The sequence below is a fragment of the Bos taurus genome, chromosome 18, assembly GCF_002263795.3.
Source record: "Bos taurus isolate L1 Dominette 01449 registration number 42190680 breed Hereford chromosome 18, ARS-UCD2.0, whole genome shotgun sequence".
NCBI lineage: Eukaryota > Metazoa > Chordata > Mammalia > Artiodactyla > Bovidae > Bos > Bos taurus.
Window position 1 is genome coordinate 57385676 of NC_037345.1, and position 20803 is coordinate 57406478.

Here is a 20803-nt window from a genome sequence, read left to right on the forward strand (position 1 = left end):
TGAAGGGGAGATGCCCAGAGTGAGAGAAAGAGGAGAACACGGGGAGGCAGGTTTGCATGAACCTCCTCTGTCCCTTCAGGAGGTGATGGCAGCAACTGTGACAATGACACCAGCCAGGGCGGAGTGCCTTCCACGCCCTCAGCTGTCATTCATTCAACCCAGCAGCCCTGTGCCCCAGTCATTGTGCCCCTTTCCCAGAGGAGTGAACTGCGGACCAGAGAGGTTCAGAAGCCTCCCTGCCATCACACAGCAGTCTTGTGAGATGGGAGCTGGTCCCCCACCCTTACCCTTGAGATGAGGATGCTCAGGTTCAGAAAAGGGGAGGGTCCTTCCCAGGGGCTCACAGCCCGAGGGACATCTGTCTTCTCCTGGCTGCCCTGGGAGCAGACCCCATCAGGGTCCCTTCTCTTCATCTGGAGTGCAGCCCCGCCCCCAACCCTCTCCACCCCTAACCCCGCCATAGACAAATGCTGTTTTGGTGCCTGGTGTTTCCTCCCAGAGGGATGGATCTCAACTGGGAGCCAGGTTACCCTTCTCTGGGTTGTCATGACTTCGGCAGAAGGCGTGTTACCCACATCTAGAGGGTGGAGTCCCTACATGCTCCTCACCACCCTGAAACACACAGGGAGGCCCCCACCATGAAGACTCACCCAGCCCCCAAATATCAGTGATACCAAGATTAAGAGAGCCTGTATTCTAGGGACTTCCTCCCTGGTAGACCAGTGGTTAAGACTTTTCCTTCCCATGCAGGGGACTCAGGTTTGATCCCTGGTCAGGGAGCTAAAATCCTACATGCTTCATGGCCCAAAAAAACAAAACATAAAAACCAACAGAAGTAATATTGTAACAAATTCAATAAAGACTTTTTAAAAATGATCCACATTAAAAAAAAAAAAAAAGCCTATTCTAGAGGAATAGGATGGACATACAAACTTGTGTGTGTTACATTTTTGCATCATGTACTTTGTTTCCCTTCCCTTACAGAATTCCACAGTCTGTGTCATCAGCCTCAGTCTTTTAACAGCTGCCCATCAATGCAGCAATGTATCAAACCAGTCTCTCATGGAGGATTTAGTTTGTCCTCTGAGCACTGCAGACAACACTACATTGATGATCCAGTCCCTTAGCTGTGGGGCGTTTACAAGAGTACTTTTGCAGGAGAAAATTCTGGATGTGGACTTTCAAGGTCAAGGGTCATGGATGTAGTTTTCAAGGGTAATGCCAACTTGCCCTCCATAGAAAGGGGACTGATTTCACTCTTGTCAACAACTGTCATCGCCAACCTGGTGCGTTCCTGGGTCCTTTGAACTTTGCCCATTTGATGGATGAAAAGGTGATACCTGAGGCCATCATCATTTTTATTTCGCTTGTTAGGGCTGAAATGGAGCATCTTCCATATCCCTGGGCCTTCTAAGCATCACCTTCAGGGAGCTTCACATCTTAACTGTGAAACCCCTAGCACAAGAGTGACACTCCATGAATAATAATAAAAGTCAGTAGTCAGAATGACCATCATTAAAAAAAAAAAATCTACAAATAATAAATGCTGAAGAGGGTGTGGAGAAAAGAGAACCCTTTCACAGTATTGGGGGGAATGTAAACTGGGGCAGCCACCATGGAAAACAGTCTGGAGGTGCCTCAAAAAAGTAAAGATAGAACAACCATATATATATATATATATATATATATGAATACTACTCAGCCATAAAGAAAGAATGAAATTTTGCCTATTGCAACAACATGGATGGACCTGGAGGGTATTGCACTTAGCAAAATAAGTCAGACAGAGAAAGACAAATACTTTATGTTATCACTTATATGTGAAGCCTAAAAAATAAAACAAACAGATGAATATAACAAAACAGAAACAGACTCACAGATATAGAGAACAAGTGGTTCTCTAGTGGTTTCTTGTGGGAAGTAGGGGAGGGAAGAGGGGAGGTGGAGGATAGGGGTGGAGGATTAAGAGATATAAACTACTGTGTATAAAAGAAATAAGCCGCAAGATTATATTGTTCAGCACAGGGAATATAACCAATATTTTATAACTTTAAATGGAGTATAATCTATAAAAACTTTGAATCACTATGTTGTACACTTGAAACTAACATAATATTGTAAATCAACTATACCTCAATGAAACAAAACCACACAACCCTGCCTTAGCAAAGCTTACATTCTGGAACTGGGAGACGGGAGTGGGGAAGAGAAGTGACTGGAAATAAACAAGTGAACACACGACATAAAGGAATGGCAAAGGCCAGGGAGAAAAACAAAACCAGTGTGGCAGAGAGTGGTTGCATTGGGAGCAGGGGTTACTTTGGATAGCAGGATCAACCAAGGCTTCTTAAGGGTGAGACCTGAACGATAAGAAAGAGTCTTGTGCCAATTTGATGAGAAGAGCCTTTCAGCAGAGGAAGCAGCAAGTGCAAAGGCCCTGGGGTTGGTAGGAGATGGTTGGACTTGTTCAAGCAGCAGAATGAATGGCAGAGCAGCTGGAGCTGAGTGAGCGAGTGAGGCAGGGCAGTAGCATCAGGTGGTGTGCGTATTCTGGTGGAGACAGAAGCGGAGGCCAGGAGACCGGGGCATTGGCTGCTGCCGTCAGAGCAGCCATCCAGGGGAGAGGTGACAGCTCAGAGCAGGGCAGAGTGGGGAGAAGAGGACACAGCAGAGATCCATTTTGGAGGCTGAGCCAACTGCTCCTGCAAACAGATTGGATGTGGAGGGATCAGGGAGGAATAGAGGATTGGAAGGTTCCCCAGAGAAGAGAATGGCAACCCACTCCAGTATTCTTCCCTTGAGAACTTCATAGGCAGAGGAGCCTGGTGGGCTACAATCCATGGGATCGCAAGGGAATGGACACGACTGAGCGACTTACACTTTCACTTTTCCTGCTTTTGCGGTAAAACAGCCTCTAGAGAGTGACTTCAGTAACTCCTGCCTCCAAGTGCCCTGGACAGGCAGTAGGCTCAGGGGTAGTTCTCTTGCCTCAGAGCCTGTAGGGAGGTCAGGGACCGGGAGGACAGGGACCGGGACACCTCATCTGGCAGTCCTCATCCAGAGGACTGTACCTAGTAAATGGACGCATAGTGGAACCAGGAGGAAAGCACCAACTACAGGCTGCTGGGGTGCCAGGGAGAGCTGGCACCCTCCCAGGGTTGCTATTGTTCTTCTCAGTAACCTTGAGATATAGAGATGATTCCATCTCACAGGGAAGACACCGAGATTCTGGGAAGAGAAGGGACTGGTCCAAGGTCATACAGCCAAGGAAGTGAAAAAATGAGCAGTGGGGCTTTTTCATCCCTAAACCCTGAATCACCACCTCCGAAGATCAGGTCCCCCAGTCTCTCCCCATTTCCTTGTTATCCTGGGGATGAGGGATGGGGAGAAGGGCGGGGAACCAAAGGAAATTTCACCCCAGAGTCACTGTTATTCATGAAAGTAGACAGAGAAGTAGAACTCTGTCCCACAAGAAGATGGGGACATGGGGTCCAATTCCTGGGTCTGGGGGCCCTGAGGACTAGGGGACCAGATTCCAGGGTCTGAGGGGCCTGGGATCCCAGACTGCTGAGGGGCTAGGAGAGAAAGGGGCTGGGGACCAGGATTCCTGGGTCTGGGTGGGGGAGGGCACTGGGAGCTCTGGTTCCTGGGTCTAGGGGAGGGGAGACTGGGGGAGCAGACTCCTGGGTCTGGAGGGGTTGGGTGCTGGCACTCCTGGGGCTGGGGCCAGGATTTCTGGGTCTGGGTGCGGGAGGGGGTTGGGGGGCTCTGGTTCCTGGCTCTGGGGGGCAGTGAAGACTGGGGAACCAGACTCCAGGGTCTGGGGGTGCTGGGAGCCCGGACTCCTGGGGCTAGGGGAGAAGGAGGCTGGGGACCAGGATTCCTGGGTCTGGGTGCGGGAGGGCACTGGGGACTCTGGTTCCTGGGTTTGGGGGCAGCGAGGACCGGGGGACCAATCTCCAGGGTCTGGGGAGCCGGGATTTCTGGGTCTGCGGGAGGAGGAGGCTGGGGCCTGAAGCAGGAGGAAGGTAGCTTCCAGGGACAGTGTCCCGGCCCGGGGTCCTAGGGATCCGAGGCGGGGAAGCCGCGGGGACGGCCGTGGCGGGAGGGGGTAGGGGCCGGGCCGCAGTAACAAAGGCCTCTCCCTCCAACAAGCGCCCCCCCTCAGCCCCGCCTCCCCGGCCCCCTGCCTGCCCTGATTGGTCGGCCTTCCTGCCCGTCAGCGCCGCCCCCTCCCCGGGTCTGCAGCAGCTCCGGCCGCCTCGTCGCGCCCCCCCAGCCCCCTCCCCCCGCCCCCGCCGCCCCCCGGGCCGGTGCAGCCGCAGGCGGGGTCCCCCTCCCCCTTCCCCCTCTCCCCCCAGGCCTCGCGCGCCCCGGACCGGCCCCCCCTTTCCCCTCCCCCTTCGCGCCGCCGCTGCCGCGATGCCCCCCCCTGCGCCCGGGGCCCGGCTCCGGCTTCTCGCCGCCGCCGCCCTGGCCGGCCTGGCAGTCATCAGCCGAGGTACCGCAGCGCCGGGGGCGGGGGGCTCGGCCGGGACTCCAGGGTCCCGAGCGGGGATTGGGGGCGGGGGACAGAGCATCTCCGGGCGGGGAGGAGGAGGCCCCCGGACGCCGAGGTCTGGGCCTGGGGGGGCGGGGGCAGCATCCTCTGGTTGGGAGAGGGGTCCTCGGACGTCTGGCTCCATGCCCGGGGGCAGGGGTCCGCGTCCTGGGGCCCGAGCCTGGGCCTAGGGGCGGGGGTCTGCTTCTCCGGGTCGGTGAGAGGGTCGCGGACACCTGGTCCCGGCCTGGGGGCGGGAGTCTGCGGCTCGGGATCGTCGTGGGGAGATCTGACGCTAAGTAAGGGTCCCCGGGCAGGATCTCTGAACTGAGTTGGTGGGGGTTAGGCAGAGGGATGCCCCGTCGGGGGTCTTCATCTCTGCCTGGGAGGGTCCCCAGAGGGTCCCGGCCTGCGGGCTGGGGTCGGCGTTTCTGGGGGAAGGTTGGGGGTCTTCCCAGGTTCCCAGGGTCAGTAAGAGATGGGGGCAGGGGTGTCCAGAGACCTCCGTCCCGGGGCGGCAAAAGAAGGGGGTGGGGCTGGGCTCTCAGCTGGGAAGGGACTGAAATTCCCCAGCTGGGTCGTCTAGGTTGGGAGAAAGTGTTAGTATGTGGAGGATTGCATTTATGTGTAAGGGGAGATGGGGCTGAAGATCCAAGAAGTTGGGGTGCTGGGCTGGGGACTCCAGATGTGGAAAGCCCTGGCTGAATATTTGGGTTCGGGGCAGGACAGAGGGTGACTGAGGACCGCGGGAAGGGAAGGGTTAACCCGGGGTCAAAGGGTTAATATCAGTCTTCCTAGTTGAGGGGGGAGCTGGGGGCTGGTCTTTTGTAGAGCTGGAAGGGAAGAATGGTAGGGGAGAGGCTGGGGGGTGGTGAACTTGGCAGTCTCTGTTTAGAAGATGTATGGCTGGACCTTGTATCTCCCAGCAGGCAGGCGACCTGGGGGTGGTCCAAGAGATGACCCCCTAAGGAGGGGAGGGGAGAGCTAGGAGGCTGGAGGCAGGGGCTGGGGTTCATTTAGTGCTTCTGAAGAATCACCCCAGAATGACCCAGAATCACAGAGGCAGGGACACACAGTCAGGAACATCCTAGAACCCCCGACAGTCTCCGCGAGACAGCGGCTCTCAGCCTCCCACCCACACAACGCCGGTCAGGCACAGCCACATAAACACCGTCGCCCGGTCCGACCCAGAGCCGCACCTGCAGACAGCCAGAGTCACAAGGGATGCTGGCGGGCGGCGCCGGGGGCGGGGGTGATCACCCCCTCCCTGGTGCAAAGCGTCTGGGTGCCCCTCCCACCTGGCCCGTCTGAATCCCTGTCTGACTTTCTGCCTGCCTGTCTGTGTCTCTCTGTCTCTATCGCTTGTCTCTCTCGATCTCTCTCACGTCTCGGCCATTTCCGGAGGCTCCCTGTCTCGGGGTAACATCCCCTTGGTCTCCGTGGCTGGGTCGCTGGCTCTCCATCGCTGCTGGGTTCAGCACAATTCCATACCTGGCCCGTTCAGCCTCTGGAACTGCTTGTCCCCGTCACACCCTGTGTGTGTGTGTCTGTCTCTTTCCAGCCCCTCACACGGTGCCTTGATCCTCATCCACTTCTGGGAACTCATGTCCCACCCCGGGTCACTCATTCTCCTCCTTGTCCTTTGAAATGTCTCTGGCCTTCTCCCTTCACCTCTCCACTTTCTTCTCTCTCTTCCTTTACTCTCAAGATCACTTCCCACTTGCCTTCTACTTTGACTCTTCAGAACCCTAGAAATCACTGTTGTTCACACATGCAGGGCTGGGAGCTTGGTGGAACCAGGAGACGGTCTGTGACCTGGGTCAAGTGCATTCCCACCTCTGGGCCGTTTGTCCCCTACTAGAGGACTGCGACCAGAGGGACAGAGGGCAGAGTGGCTGGCGAGTGAGCTGAGACAGGATTAGACGGTTGGAAAGACAGCCCCACCTACCCGCCACCGCTTGACGGCTGAGGCTGAGAAAAAGCCGGTTGAAGTCATACCAGATTGCATTTCCTCCTCTCTTTTATTCATTTGATGGTTTCCAGATTACGGGAGGAGAGCATACGAGTGAACCATCCACTACAAGAATGCATAAAAGCAAACCCCGCCACGTCCCGCCCCCACGTTCCAGTCTCAAGAGAGAGCCAGGGTCCTCAGCCTCCCCAGGAGCCTCTCACTTGCACCGTCAGACAGGCAGAGTTCAGCGTCTGTAAAGGATTGGTTAGTTTGTTGATGTTTCTCCCAAGATAGAAACAAAGTAAAGCCATTTCTCTGCAACTGGCTTTTTTCCACTCAACTCTACCTCCCTGGCATCTGTAGATATTGCTCTGTCTTTACTTTTTTCCCCTCTAAATTCTTTATGCCAACACACATCCACACATCCACTTAGAAAAGTAGCTGCAGCTGGTGATTTGGGGGTGGTTCCTTTGCCATATTACATGAAGCAGGGGAAGGGTGAATTCAGGCATAGGGACCCTTCTCTAGGGGGTCCCCCAAGCACCTAGCTTGTCTAGACTGTGGGCGCTGCCTTGTTAGCTCATTTAACACATATTTACTAGGTACACAGTCGCTGTTCTAAACACTGGGGATCTATAAACACAGCAGTGGAGTCCCTGACCTCCTGGAGCTTACATCCTAGTGAGATGGAGAGAGATCCACCAACTAAAACCAAACCTAGAAAGTAAACAGGTGATATTAGAGAGTGATGAGCACAGAGGAAATGAGAATGACTCGGCAGGCAGGCGAGTTGGCCTTGGGAGCTCAGGTAACATCTGAGCCGCTGAGTGGAGTTCAGACTGAAAGGAGGGGAGGAGTCAGCCTTGGAAAGATCCCCTGGGGACAGCAGAAGCAAAGGCTCTGCAGTGGGAAAGGGAAAGGGAAAGTCGCTCAGTCGCGTCTAACTCTTTGCGACCCCATGGAATTCTCCAGGCCAGAATACTGGAGTGGATAGCCTTTCCCTTCTCCAGGGAGTCTTCCCAACCCAGGGTTCGAACCCAGGTCTCCTGCATCGCAGGCGGATTCTTTACCAGCTGAGCCACAAGGGACCAGTGGAAAGGAACGGCCAGCACGTGGAGAGTTCCAGGGCTCTAGGCTCAGCATACAGACACTGGACATCAGTGATAAGGAGTATATGGGAGGTCAGCCAAGAGGGAGAGGGGTCTGGGGGCTCTGCAGTGGCAGTTAGACTAGCCTTTTCTTGGGCTTCCCAGGTGGCTCAGTGGGTAAAGAACCCACCTGGCAATGCGGGAGACTTAAGAGACACTGGTTCAATCCCTGGTTTGGGAAGATTCCCTGGAGGAAGGCATGGCTATCCATTCCATTATTCTTGCCTGGAGAATCCCATGGACAGAGAAGCCTGGCGGGCTACAGTCCCTAGGGTTGCAAAGAGTTGGACATGACTTAAGCGACCTAGCACAGCACAGCACAGCACAGCATATGAGAGTCACTCGTCTGGAATGGCAGAGACCCACATGGTCCCTCCCATCACAATTGGATCCACCACCAGGCTGCTCCCTGCCCCATAACCATCCCACCAGCCAACACAAGTAGAGCTGTTTGCAGGCACTTAACTAGCAGGAGCCTGCTTGGGTGACCTTCTTTCATCCTCTCCCCCTCAAGCCAGTGACTGAGGCATGATGGGCCCTGATGGGCCCCATTTAGAGGTGGGAAAACTGAGTCTCTGTTGTAGGAAGTAACTTGTGCAGCTCGGTGGTGCAGCTGGGATTTGAACCTAGGCAGCCAGGCTCCCCAGTCCATTCATTTAGCAGGCTGGTTATGCTTGCTTAGTAGTAGCAGAACAGATGCTGAGTCCTGGACTCAGGGGTGGGTGCTGGGCATAGAGCAACCTACAACCCAGACCCGCCCTGCCCTTCCCCCACCCCCAGGGGACCGACACCGAACCTGCGATAACAATAGATGTTTCTTTAAAAAGAAGGTGCTGTTAAGAGCAGCAAGCATTTCTGCCTGCTAAGCACTGAGTTAAGCATTATGCTTGCATGTTCTCATGGAATCCCTGACAAAAAGCCTGCTGAGGGAAGAAATACCATTTTTATCCTTTCTACAGTTGAGGAAACTGAGGCTCAGACTGGCCAGGGGTCACCCAGTCAGGAAATGATGGGACAGACATTTGATCTATCAGCCCAGGCTCCTCAGGGCTTTCTTATCCAATCTCTAGAGATATCCAGCCCCTCTACCAACAGTTCTCTAAGTCCAACTTGGGGGGCACAACCAAGTTTCAGGCCTTCAGAGAACTCCTGGTCAGGAAGGGAAAACACACCTGGATGCTGTCACAGCTGAATCAGAGGGTACTCAGTAGAGACAGTGGGAACTGTCCACCTTGTACAGTCAGGGAAGTACTTCTGGAGGAGGGGGCATTTGAGCTGGGGTTTTGAGGAATGCATAGGAGTTCAAAAGTTGGCACAGCATGTTGCAGGCATCCATTTACATTTACTCATTCAGCAAATTTTTCCCAAGGCCTTCCAGACCAGGCCTGGTGCTGGGAGATCCTGGGGACACAAACCTGAGTCAGACTCAGGCTCTGCCCTCAAGAAACTTATAATCTGATAGGGGAGAGAGACACAGACAGTCACCACAGTGTGATCTGAGCTCTAAGGGAGGTACTGCAGGCATTGCGGGAAAACAAAAGAGGACGAGAAAGAGTAAGGATTCAGCGTTTTCCAAGCAGAATTCCTACAGAGGGGACCTCATGTGCATTAGCTTGTTTATTTAGCTATTAAACATGTCTGAGGCTGCCTATGGGATAGACTGTGGGTAGGGTGATGCTGCAGATGAGGAGACCCAGGCCCCACCCTGAGAGGCTCCCATCTGGTGAGGAAAGCAGACCTAGACAGTCCAGGTGATTGAGACTAAGAGGGAGGGACGGCGACTGTGACTCAGACAGATGGTGGGGCCCGGCCCAGCGACAGACAGGGTGGTGGGATGGCTAACCTGACCCTCTCCTCCATTTACTGACACCCAGAGAGGGGAAGGGACTTACCCAAGGTCACACAGCACACAGGGTCCTCCTGAGCCTGGAGTCTGGGAACTGGAAGAGACCGACAGGCAGACATCCGAATTTATAGACACACAGACCAGGCATCCAAGACCCACTTGAGATAACTTCATCACTCATCTCCCGAGACTGCCCTCAGCCAGGGCCCAGCTGGGCGTGCTGGGGACGCAGATGGTCTGAGCCGGGCCCTGCCCTGGAGGAGCAGGTGGGGGAGGCAGACGCTTCTGATCCACGGAGCCCTGGGAAAAGAGCGAGAGGCTGTGTGGGCTCGGATGGGCCATCTCTCCTCCGAGAGGCCCCATATACCAGGTGCCTGGAGAAGGAGAAGCGTTTTGATGGGGAATAGTGGGAGGGAGAGAGGGGGAAGAAAAATGGGGAATGTGGGGTTGGGTCGCACTAGGGGAGAGGAGGCAGGAGACAGATGTCAGGGCCCTAGATGCCAGGCTGAGGGGCGGGAACTTCTCGCTGGAGGCCGCTCTGAGTGTTGGAAAGATCCCTCTGGCAAACAGTGTGTGTGTGTGTGTCTGTCTGTCTGTCTGTCTGTCTGTCTGTTTCTCTGTCTCCTGGGACATGTGATTAAGATCCTGCCCTCTTCTGTGAGGTCCGCACCCTACCCCAGGGCCCGAGGCTGAGCTCAGGAGCCCTTGGTTCTACCCTGAGGCTTTGGGGGCACCTTGGACAGCTCCTTCTTCAACCCCCGCCATGGGGTGGGCCTCCTTGAACCTGGGACAGTTGCTGTCAGAGGGCTGGGGAAGTTGGGGGTTGCGGGGAGGGCAGGGTGATTTTGGCTCCCAGGAGGCATCTGGTGATGCCGGCATTTTTGGTTGGGGTGGGGGAGCTCCTGGCATCTGGGGAGTCAAATCCGGGATGCTCTCAAACATTCTACACTGCACAGGGTGGCCCCACCATGAAGAATCATCCAGCTCCCGATGTCAACGGTGCTGAGATGGTGCAAGCTTGGTCTGGGATGTGTGTGACCAGTATGACAGATCTATGGGGTGTGCGTGTGTGTGTGTGCATGGCTGTGTGTGATCTGATTGTAGGTGACAGCATGGCTGCATGTGCCCGACTCTTGGCCCAGGGCGGTCGCTTTGTATTTGAGAGCCTCCGTCCATGTGTCAGGCTGTAGCTTCATGCACGACTGTCTGCGGTGGGGATGAGCGTAGCCCTCAGGCTGGGAGGTCACTGTGACCGATGAAGCCTGTGTGTGTGTGTGTGTGAGAGAGAGAGAGTCTTTGTGCAGGGCTGTAACTGTGTGTAGACTTTGCACCTGCGTGTGTGGGGCTGCATGTGTGTAACCGTGTGCATCTGGTTATGTCGGGGGGCTGGTCAGGGTGTCGTGGCTGGTGGCCGACCCGTGTGCTTCTGGGAAAGAGCTGTCTCTTCTAACTGACCTTCTCCCGGGGGTGTGTCCCAGGCTGTGTGCCTCAGCCTAAGTGTGTACGCCTCTGTCCCTCAGTGGGACCCGCTTGTTGTGGATGGGACTGTTTCCTGTCCCCAGGGCTGACTCTTTCCCGGGCCCTGGTGACTGTGTGTGTGTGTCTGTCTGTCCCCTGGCTGCCCCCTCCTCTTCCTAGGGCTGTCCTGGCACATCCTCTCTGCCAGGCTCAGGGCTGGCGAGTCCCTTCCCTCTCTCCAGGGCTCACCAAATGACCAGAGCAACTCCGGCGCGGGTGAACCGGGGGTGAGGGCTGCAGGCCCCAGGCCCCAAATCCTGGGGCCTGGTGAGCCCACCACCCTGGCTCTGCCCCAGCCGCGTCCAGAGGGGCTGCTGATGGAGAGGGCCTCCGGGAGTCATTGGGGCGGCGTGGGCAATTAATTCATCAGATTAATCAGTTCCTCATTCCGGGGTGGGGGGCCAGGGCAGCCCTGAGCGGGGCCAAGCCTCCGCAGGCGTCCAAGGTCACCCGGCCTCTTCCTCTCCCCCGCCCGGTGCTGTCTCCATCCGCCGCCTCCGCGGGCCCAGCCCCCCCTCCCTGGCCCCTGTCCAGCCTCTGGCCACGGTCCACGGAGAGATGAATGGGTGGGGGCGGGGGTTCTGCCAGGCGCAGGGGCACTGGAGTGGTCAGGCAGGAGTGGGCATGCGCCTGCCAGAGCATGGGATCGGGCACAGGGGTCTCTACACCACGCCAGAGGGCGTCCTGGGCATCTGTGATACATGTGTGTCCGTGGATATTCGCACACATCCGTGTTTGTGTATGTGCTGGTGTTTGCATGTCTGGGTGTCTGTGTGCACACATGTGAGTGTTGAGTATCTGCCTGCAGCCTGTCTTTCCATGTATTTCTGAATTAATGTGTGTACATGTGTGTACCTGTCTGTTACATCTGTACATACATCTGTGTATATGAGTGTACTTGTGGGTCTTTGAATATGTGTATGTGCCCCCGTGTATGTGGATATGTGTGTGTGTGTACTCTTGAATCTGTGTGTGTTCACTGTGAACATGTATGTGTGTGCCATGTTTACACATGTCTGTGTGTGTATGTGTGTGCACAGCTTTGTGTGTCTGTATCTGCACATGTGCATTTCTGTGTTTATGAGTGTGCGTGTGCACACATCTGTACACAGCATCTGTGAGTGTATGCTTGAGCTTTGATGTACGTGTGTCTTTGTGCATATACACGTGTTTATGTGCTGTGACTGTGTTGTCTCAGTGTCTCGGGAGGTGTTTGGTTTGTGTGTCCCAGCCTGTCTGGGTCAGCATGGGCTTGTGGGAAGATACATTGCGTGTGTCTGCGGTGAGTGTCTTTGGAAACATCAGTGAATGTGTGTGCCAGTGGGTGTGGGAAGTGTGTGTCTGCCAGGGTGTGTGTGTGTGTGTGTGTGTGTGTACACATGAGCATGGTCCTGCCCAGCTGAGCTACCCTCCCTTCCACAGGACTGCTGTCTCAGAGCCTGGAGTTCAGCTCCCCTGCCGACAACTACACGGTGTGTGAAGGCGACAACGCCACACTCAGGTAGGGGGACGCAGAAGTGCTGACCCTTCGTCCTCCTTAAGTGGGGAACTGCCCTGACCCGCAGGCCCCACCCATACCTCCCCCATCATCGGGACAGAGGCCATCAGGGCCCAGACTCTGGGCCCGGCCCCACCCTGGGCCTCAGTGTGCCCATCTGTCAAATGGGTGGAGGAACGACAACCACCATCTAGGTTGTTAGGAGGATGCAAGAGCCTGTACATATACCCCGGGGGCTTCCCTGGTGGCCCAGTGGTAAAGAACCCACCTGCCAACGCAGGAGACCCGGGTTCAATGCCTGGGTCTGGAAGATCCCCTGGAGAAGGGAATGGCAACTTGCTCCAGTATTCTTGCCTGGGAAATTCCATGGATGGAAGAGCCTTGGCAGGCTCCAGTCCATGAGGTGACGAAAAAGTCAGACACCACTTAGGAACTAAACGACAACAACACACGCTGACCTTAGAGAGCTTGGCACACTGACTGTTTAATGAGAACCGGTGTTACCCTCCCCCAGCTCTCTGCTCTCCTGGGTCGCTTGTCATTCTGTATCTCTGTCCCTCTCCCCCGGGGTGTCTGTCCCCCTCTTTTTGGTTCTCTGACACACAGCAGTCACTCAGTAATCATCAGCTGTCATACCATTGTACACTTGGGCTTACAACTATCCCTCTCTGAAGCTCAGTTTGCCCACCTGTAAAGTGGGCACAGTCACAGCTGCCTCCCAGGACTGCCGTGGGAACTGGAGATGCAGTGAGCCTTCCTCTTTCCCCCTCCAAGCCCCCTTGACAGGGGTCACCCTGGAGGGCCAGGCGGGGGTAGGGGAGAGAAGAACTGCCCTCCCCTCATCCTCCCCTCCAGCTGCTTCATTGATGAGCATGTGACCCGAGTAGCCTGGCTGAACCGCTCCAACATCCTGTACGCGGGCAACGACCGCTGGACCAGCGACCCGAGGGTGCGGCTGCTCACCAACACTCCCGAGGAGTTCTCCATCCTCATCACCCAGGTGGGGCTGGGCGACGAGGGCCTCTACACCTGCTCCTTCCAGACCCGCCACCAGCCGTACACCACTCAGGTCTACCTCATCGTCCATGGTGAGCCCTCTGCTGGGGCCCTGGCGGGGAAGGGGGGAGCCAGGGATGCGCGCTGGGGAGAGGAGACACTCGCGTCCTTGTCAATCCCAGGGACACCCGTGAGAAGACAGACACACTCCCTGCCCTCACAGATTCCAGCCAGGCAGAGGGAGAGAAAGTCAGAGACAACCTCCAGGGCAGGAGAGATACGCAAGCGGGGGGCACTTGGAGGAAGACCCCGAGTTCATTGGCTCAGCCCTGTTTCTTGAGCGCCTGCTGAGTGCAGGCACTGCTCCACAGGCCAGGGACAGAGATGAGCCAGGCAGGCTGGCCCTGCCTGTCTGGAGGTGTCTTTCCGAGGAGAGGCAGTTTCCCAGACATCACGTCTGAGCTGAGACCTTCAGGAAAAAGAACAGCACGTGCGGAGGCTGGATGCTCAGAGCGGGAGAGGTGGGGCTGGAGAGACCCATGGCGGGGGGGGGGGGGGGGGGGGGGGCGGGAGGCTGGCATCAGAGGTAGTTTGGAGGGCAGCGAGCACGTGGAGAGACAGGAAGCCAGGGACGGCTCAGCCCTGCTCTAGACAAGCCCCGACCTGCGAGCCAAATCCTCCGGTTCCAACCTTGCCGCTGCCACCCAGGGGCTGAGGCACCCAAAGCGAGCCGGACGATCAGACTCCTCATCTGCAAAATGGAGATGACGCTGTCATATATCAAATTCAAGACGTCATCCGTTGGAAGGGACACCTTTACTTTATTCTGCTTGCTAGAAACGGGGTGGGAGTGTAACCTGCCAGTTAAACACTGGCGTCCTCATAAGGCCACTCTGATTGGAGAAATGTTCAGAGGGGGCGGGGTCGAGGCGGGGAACACCCCCATGTGTTAGAATTGATGAAAAGAGCAACATCTCGCTTCCCCGGTGGCTCAGTTGGTAAAGAATCGGACTGCGATGAATGAGCCAAGAGTTCCATCCCTGGGTCAGAAAGATACCCTGGAGGAGGGCATGGCAACCTACTTCAGCATTCTTGCGTGGACAATCCCATGGGCAGAGGAGCCTGGCGGGCTACAGTCCACGGGGTCACAAAGAGTCAGACAGGACTGAAGCGACTGAGCAAGCATGCATGCACCCCAGAGGGAAGTAGTGAGGGTTTCATGGGTTCATTTTTGTGAAATACTTAAAACAGGGTAAGCTTACACTCAGTAAGTACCATACAAGCATTAGCTAAACAAATTAACTGAAAATAATAATATTAATCAATACAAATAGAGATGGGAAGGGAGGAATTCAGACCCAAAGATAGAAAATAGAAACCGTGTGAGAAGGAAGGTGGAGAGAGACTGAGAAAGAGTGAGGAAGACACAAGACCAGCAACTGGAGAAGGAGCCAGATCCAGAGGGAAGGGGAAACACAGAGGAATTCTTACAGAGAGACAGGAATGTCAGCTGAACCCCTGGGTCTGAGGAGGAGGAGCTGGGGGTCTGGACTCCTGGTCTGAGGGAGGAGGGACCAGGCCTAGATCCTGGGTCCTGGGAACCCACAGCACCTCTCACTGACCTTCCCTCCGGCCTGCAGTCCCTGCCCGCATCGTGAATATCTCTTCGCCTGTGACAGTGAATGAGGGGAGCAACGTGAACCTGCTTTGCCTGGCTGTAGGGCGGCCGGAGCCCACGGTCACCTGGAGGCAGCTCCGAGGTGAGGACCCCACCCCTGGCTGAAAGTCCCTTCCCCCACTCCACAGGCTGGGCCCAAAGCTCCCCATGTTCCTAGCTAGATACCCAGAACCTCCCACTCCTGCCTCCTTTGATCCCCCTAGAAGCCTTGTCATGACCGGATTTCCCCCTACCTGGTCCTGTTATTTTACCAACAGACCCCAGAGCCTTAGAGCCTACCCATGCGCCCTCCCAGGCTGGGGCTGTTTCCTCCACCCACCTGCTAGATCCCAGCTTGCTCCCCATCCCTAACTCTAGCAGCCCCAGTCTCTTCCCCACCAGCTCACAGGATTCTCCTGGACTCAGACCCCCACCCACTAGATGGCCGGAGCCAGGTTAGCGCCACGGCCCCTGCCCATGTTCCCATCTCCTGTTCACGTTACTGCATCTCTGGCAGATCCCTCAGGCCATGGGTTCTCTTAGTATGGTCCCCAGACTCACAGAAGGAGCATCACCTGGAGACTTGCCAGAAAGGCATGAGTCAGAACCACCCCTCCTCCCATCACCACCACAGTCTGTCCTAACAAGCCCTTCAAGTAATCCCAAGGTAGAGCTGAGAAGCACGGCGGCCCCCAAACAGAGGGACCTGAATGGGAAATTCCAGATCCTAAACATTCCTCACTGTCCCCTTTATCTGGATCTCCACCACCATTTCCCAGACCCCTGGATCCTCACTCACTGGGTCTTGGGAGACCAAATGTGCCAGCCCCTAGATCTCTTGGGACCCCAGAACGCAATAACTAGGTCTCGGATCCCTGGATCCTCCCCTACCACTTCATCTGAGCCCCACAGTCCTGGTCTTCAGTTCCTGGCTCCCCCAATGCTGTGAGTCCCAAAGGGTCTTCTGAGCGGGCACACTGTTCTAAGACCCCCGATACCTGGATTGCTGATTCCAGTCACCGGCTCCTGATTCCCTGGGCCCCAAGGGCTAGATCCCAGAATCCTGGATCCTCCCTCGCCGGGTCTATGCTTTCTGGATCTTTCTGAGCCCCAGGAGCTTCTGGCACCCTCTCCACTGGGTTCTAGTTACTAAGTCCCAGCTCCTCATTCCCTGTCCCACCCCAGCAACCCCCACCCCCCACCGACCCCGGCACTCCAGGCCTTGCGCCTGTCCGCCCCGCTGATGTTTGTCCGTGTTGTGCCCGTGTTGTCCCGTGTTAAGTGTTTGTGTCCGGCCCCGCCCCCTCCCCTCCCCTCCCCCCACAGACGGCTTCACCTCAGAAGGCGAGATTCTGGAGATTTCCGACATCCAGCGGGGCCAGGCTGGGGAATACGAGTGCGTGACTCACAACGGGGTTAACTCTGCACCGGACAGCCGCCGCGTGTTGGTCACAGTCAACTGTGAGCCGACCCCCCTCTCCCCACCCCGCCCCCGCACGGGCACGAAAGCGGGGCAGGCCCTGGGTCCCTAGGGATGAAGAGTGTGTGAGAGGAGGAAGGGGGTGGGTCTGCGGGAGGAAGGGGTCTAAGAGGAGGGGGCTCGAGGACTCCCAGGAAGGAGGAAGGAGGGGCTGGGGGTGAGACCCTTTCGTCGGCACTGGGCAAGGAAAATTCGCTGACCCTGTCCTTCACCAGATCCTCCAACCATCACCGACGTGACCAGCGCCCGCACGGCCGTGGGCCGGGCCGCCCTCCTGCGCTGCGAAGCCATGGCGGTGCCCCCTGCGGATTTCCAGTGGTACAAGGATGACAGACTGTGAGGATGGCACTGGGGCGGGCCGTGGTGGTGGGGTCCTCGGTCCTTCGGGACTCGGGGAGGGGGCAGAGGGAGCAGAGTTCTGAGTCCTGGGAACTAGGGCGTGGGGGCGGTGTCCGGGTTCTAGGTGTTGGGGTCCACTGGGCCCCAGGGCAACTGCGGTGGCTTACTGGAAATTTGGGTCCTGGGATAATGAATGCTGGAGGCTGGCCGCCTCTGACTATTCAGGAAGAAGGTCTGGGGTGGGGGTGATGCTGAGACTTGTCGGAGAAGCTTTAGCTTTAGGGGACCACTGGATCTGAGGTTTAGCAGAATCCTAAACCTGGGATTTGGGGAATCCCTAAAGGTCGGAGTTGAGGGTCTGGGTGCCCGGAGAGGGGCATCGGTGGGAGTGGCCCGAGTTCCATGGAGAGTTAGAACCAGAGGCTAGGGGTCGCTGGGATGGGGGAACAGAATGTAGGGTCTCCAGGGAATCTGGGAGTCAGGGGGCTGGGCTTTTTGTCCGGAGCGGGTCCCGGGCCAGGGTCCTGCGGTCTGGTCCCTGACCCGGATCCCCGGCAGGCTGAGCAGTGGCACGGCCGAGGGCCTGAAGGTGCAGACGGAGCGCACCCGCTCGATGCTTCTCTTCGCCAACGTGAGCGCCCGGCATTACGGCAACTACACGTGCCGCGCAGCCAACCGGCTGGGAACATCCAGCGCCTCCATGCGGCTCCTGCGTGCGTCCCCCGAGGAGCGGAAGGGGCGGGGCCGGGGCTTGGGCGGGGCCGACCTGAATGGGCATGGCCAGGGAGGTGGAGCTGCAGAACTGCCCCTCGACTGACCCCCGAGCTTAGGAGAGAGCCCAAGACCCGTGTTCATTGAGCGCCTACTAAGGGAGGGAATTGGATGCTGGGGACACAGCAAGGCACAAAAGAGGCAAGGTCTGGTGGCTCAGACGATAAAGAATATGCCTGCAATGCAGGAGACCTGGGTTCAATTCCTGGGTTGGGAAGATTCCCCTGGAGAAGGGAATGGTTACCCACTCCAGTGTTCTTGGCTAGGAAATCCCATGTACAGAGGAGCCTGGCGGGCTGCAGTCCATGAGTCGCAAAGAGTCGGACACAACTGAGCTACTAACACTTTCACTTTTGTCTAGGGACTCATACAGCTAGTAGCAGTAGTAGAAAAGCAATAAAGTAGACAAATAAAATGAAAAGTCAACAAATACATACATAAGCAAAAAACAATTTTGTATATCGATAAGGACTATCAAGAAAATAAACAATAGAATTGGGGATGGTAGCAGTAGACACGACTGAGCGACTTCACTTTCACTTTTTACTTTCATGCATTGGAGAAGGAAATGGCAACTCATTCCAGTGTTCTTGCCTGGAGAATCCCAGGGACGGGGGAGCCTGGTGGGCTGCTGTCTATGGGGTCGCACAGAGTCGGACACAACTGAAGTGACTTAGCAGTAGCAGTAGACAAACGCATCAGAGAAGGCTTCCTGAAGGAAGCAACGTTTGAAATGAGACCTGAATGGTCAAAAGAATCCAGCCCTGCCAAGATCTACCAAAGAGCTTTGCAGCGCAGTGGGCTGGGCGAGGGGGGGGGGGGGGGGGGGCGCGGGGGGCCGGGAGGGGTTGGAGGGACAGAGATGAGCCAGATGATTAGATTAAAACAGAGTGTGGCGAGGGGGCAGGGTCCCTGAGTGAAAACCTGGAAAGGCCCTTAGGAGGAGGCCTCAGACAAGACCCCAGAAACAAGACACGCGGAGACACACGCATGGGTTCTCTCCACTCCGGGCCTCCTCCCTTGACCTTCTCTCTTTCCCCAGGCCCAGGATCCCTGGAAAACTCGGCCCCAAGGCCCCCAGGGCCCCTGACCCTCCTCTCCGCCCTGGGCTGGCTGTGGTGGAGGATGTAGGAAGAACCCAGTGCTGCTGGTGTCCCCCTGCGAGGGGGGGCTGAGGCCGAGAGCGAGAGGAGCAGGGGGAGCAAGCGCCGTGGGTCTCGAGGGGCGGAGGAGCTCTCGGCCGCTGAGGAAGAAGAGGAAAAGGAAGAGGAGGAGGGAAGATCTATAGAGAACCCATCACTGTGAGGGATAACGCAAAATTATGCATCTTTCTACAGCCATTCTCGCCGCCGTTCACCTTTCTGATTGTGACCCACCCCTGGCCACCCCCACACCCCTCTCTTAGCTCAGGCTGTCAACTGGATCGTGCGTGTGTGGTGGGTGTGAGCATAAGCGTGTGAGTGTGTGTGCATGTGTGTGTGTGTGTGTATGGATGGGGGGGTGGGGAAGGGGGCTCAGCACTCTTCCCTCCTGGACACCCCCCACATCCACTGCCCCCATCCCCGCTGTCTCTCACCTCTGGCTGGAGGTAGGTATGGGGTCTTCGTGCTGGAAGCTGTGAGGGGAGGTTTTCCAGGTTCCCGCTTTCCCAGTATATGCACGCACCCCGCCCCCTCCCCTCCCTGCTGAAAGGCTGTCTCCCGGGCAGGTTGGAAGTGGGAGGGGCATCAGACTTGCCTGGCAAGCTGTCACTCAACCTCTGCGAGCAGGTGCGGGATCTCCACCTTGGCTCTGGGCCTCCCTGCTGTCAACCAACCACCTGCCTGGAGCCAGAGGCCCCATCACCGGCTCAGCGGCCTGAGACCTTCCCGCTTTCCCTGTCCCTCCCAGCCCTGGACTTTCTGGCCCTCTCCCGGGCCGATCGGTGCTTCCGTCCAATTGTCAGGCCGGTGCCTGCTGTCACCTGTCTCAGTGCTTTGCCCTAGCCCGCCCCCACTCCCTTCGGCCGCCTGCAGCGCCCGCCAGCTGCCCTCAGCGCCCCTACGGCCGGCCAAGTGTGAGCTTGCTGGTCCACCACTGCCTGGCCTCTCCACCAACTGACCCTCCCAAAGGCTGACCTGACCACCCACACACACACACTTAGACACACACACACACACACACACACACCAGCGACTGTGACCAGCAATAGCCCCCTGGCTCCAGCTGTCCTGTAGCCGGTGACCAGCTGTGGTTCCCCCGAGGATGAGCAACTATGTCAGAAAGGCGCTCCGAGGCTGTAACTTCAGCTCGGATTGTAGGTATACCCCATGCTGGCACACCACATCCCACAAAATGGGGGAAGAGAGGGGCATCACACAGACGTTCCCAGTCCAGACCAAGATGTTACCAACTCCAGCTCTCGGGAGACCCTCTTATAAGCACCCACCCCAAACTATACCACCCAGAGCTTGGGAGGGCGAGAGAGGGCAGAGCAGGGGCAGGGGGGCAAGGGGCAGTGACTGTACCTCAGATGGGGGCCCCATCCCACATTGTCTTCCATTCCCAGGGTCCAGGGGACAGGGAGGGGAGGGGGAGGGGTGCCAGGGAGGGGGCGGGGGGGGGGGCCCTGGGGGCCGTGTGTTCCGATTCATGGGGAGTGTTGAGACCGCCACACCAATAAACGCCTTTTTCCAAAGTCTCCGCCTGCCAGTGTCAACGTCAGTAAGCATATGGGTGAGTGGAGCGCAGACTCCTGGTCATTGGTGGTGCCTCCCCAGCTTCACTTCTGCCCTCCCCTTTCTCTTTGGTAGATTTGGAATTGACCTATTTACAGAGGTGGCCCCTGATTGGCTGAAGCTACTCGGCATAGCCCGTTTCCCACTGTGACTGGTTCAGAGGTGGGCACATGGCTCAACCAGACTAATGAGAGAACGAACACCAGAGCCGTGTGGATTTCCCGGGAAGAGCTGCTCTTCTGTTGGGATAATGTGGCTCAGTAATATGAAGTCAAGATCTGCAGGATGTCTATTCTCCATCGCATGGAGAGATCTTGGGTCTATGGGGATAGCACTGGT

The 20803-nt window shown here is 56.8% G+C and overlaps 1 protein-coding gene across 1 annotated transcript; it reads left to right on the forward strand.

The window, feature by feature from the left end:
- Positions 1–4422: 4422 nt before the first annotated feature.
- IGLON5 (IgLON family member 5) lies at positions 4423–18927 on the forward strand. The gene is made up of 8 exons (NM_001206875.1): positions 4423–4501; positions 12429–12507; positions 13360–13592; positions 15141–15260; positions 16484–16618; positions 16853–16973; positions 17535–17689; positions 18790–18927. Exons 1-8 carry the CDS (start codon positions 4423–4425, stop codon positions 18876–18878), a joined length of 1011 nt encoding a protein of 336 aa, NP_001193804.1. The 3' UTR covers positions 18879–18927.
- The last annotated feature ends 1876 nt before the right edge of the window (positions 18928–20803 follow it).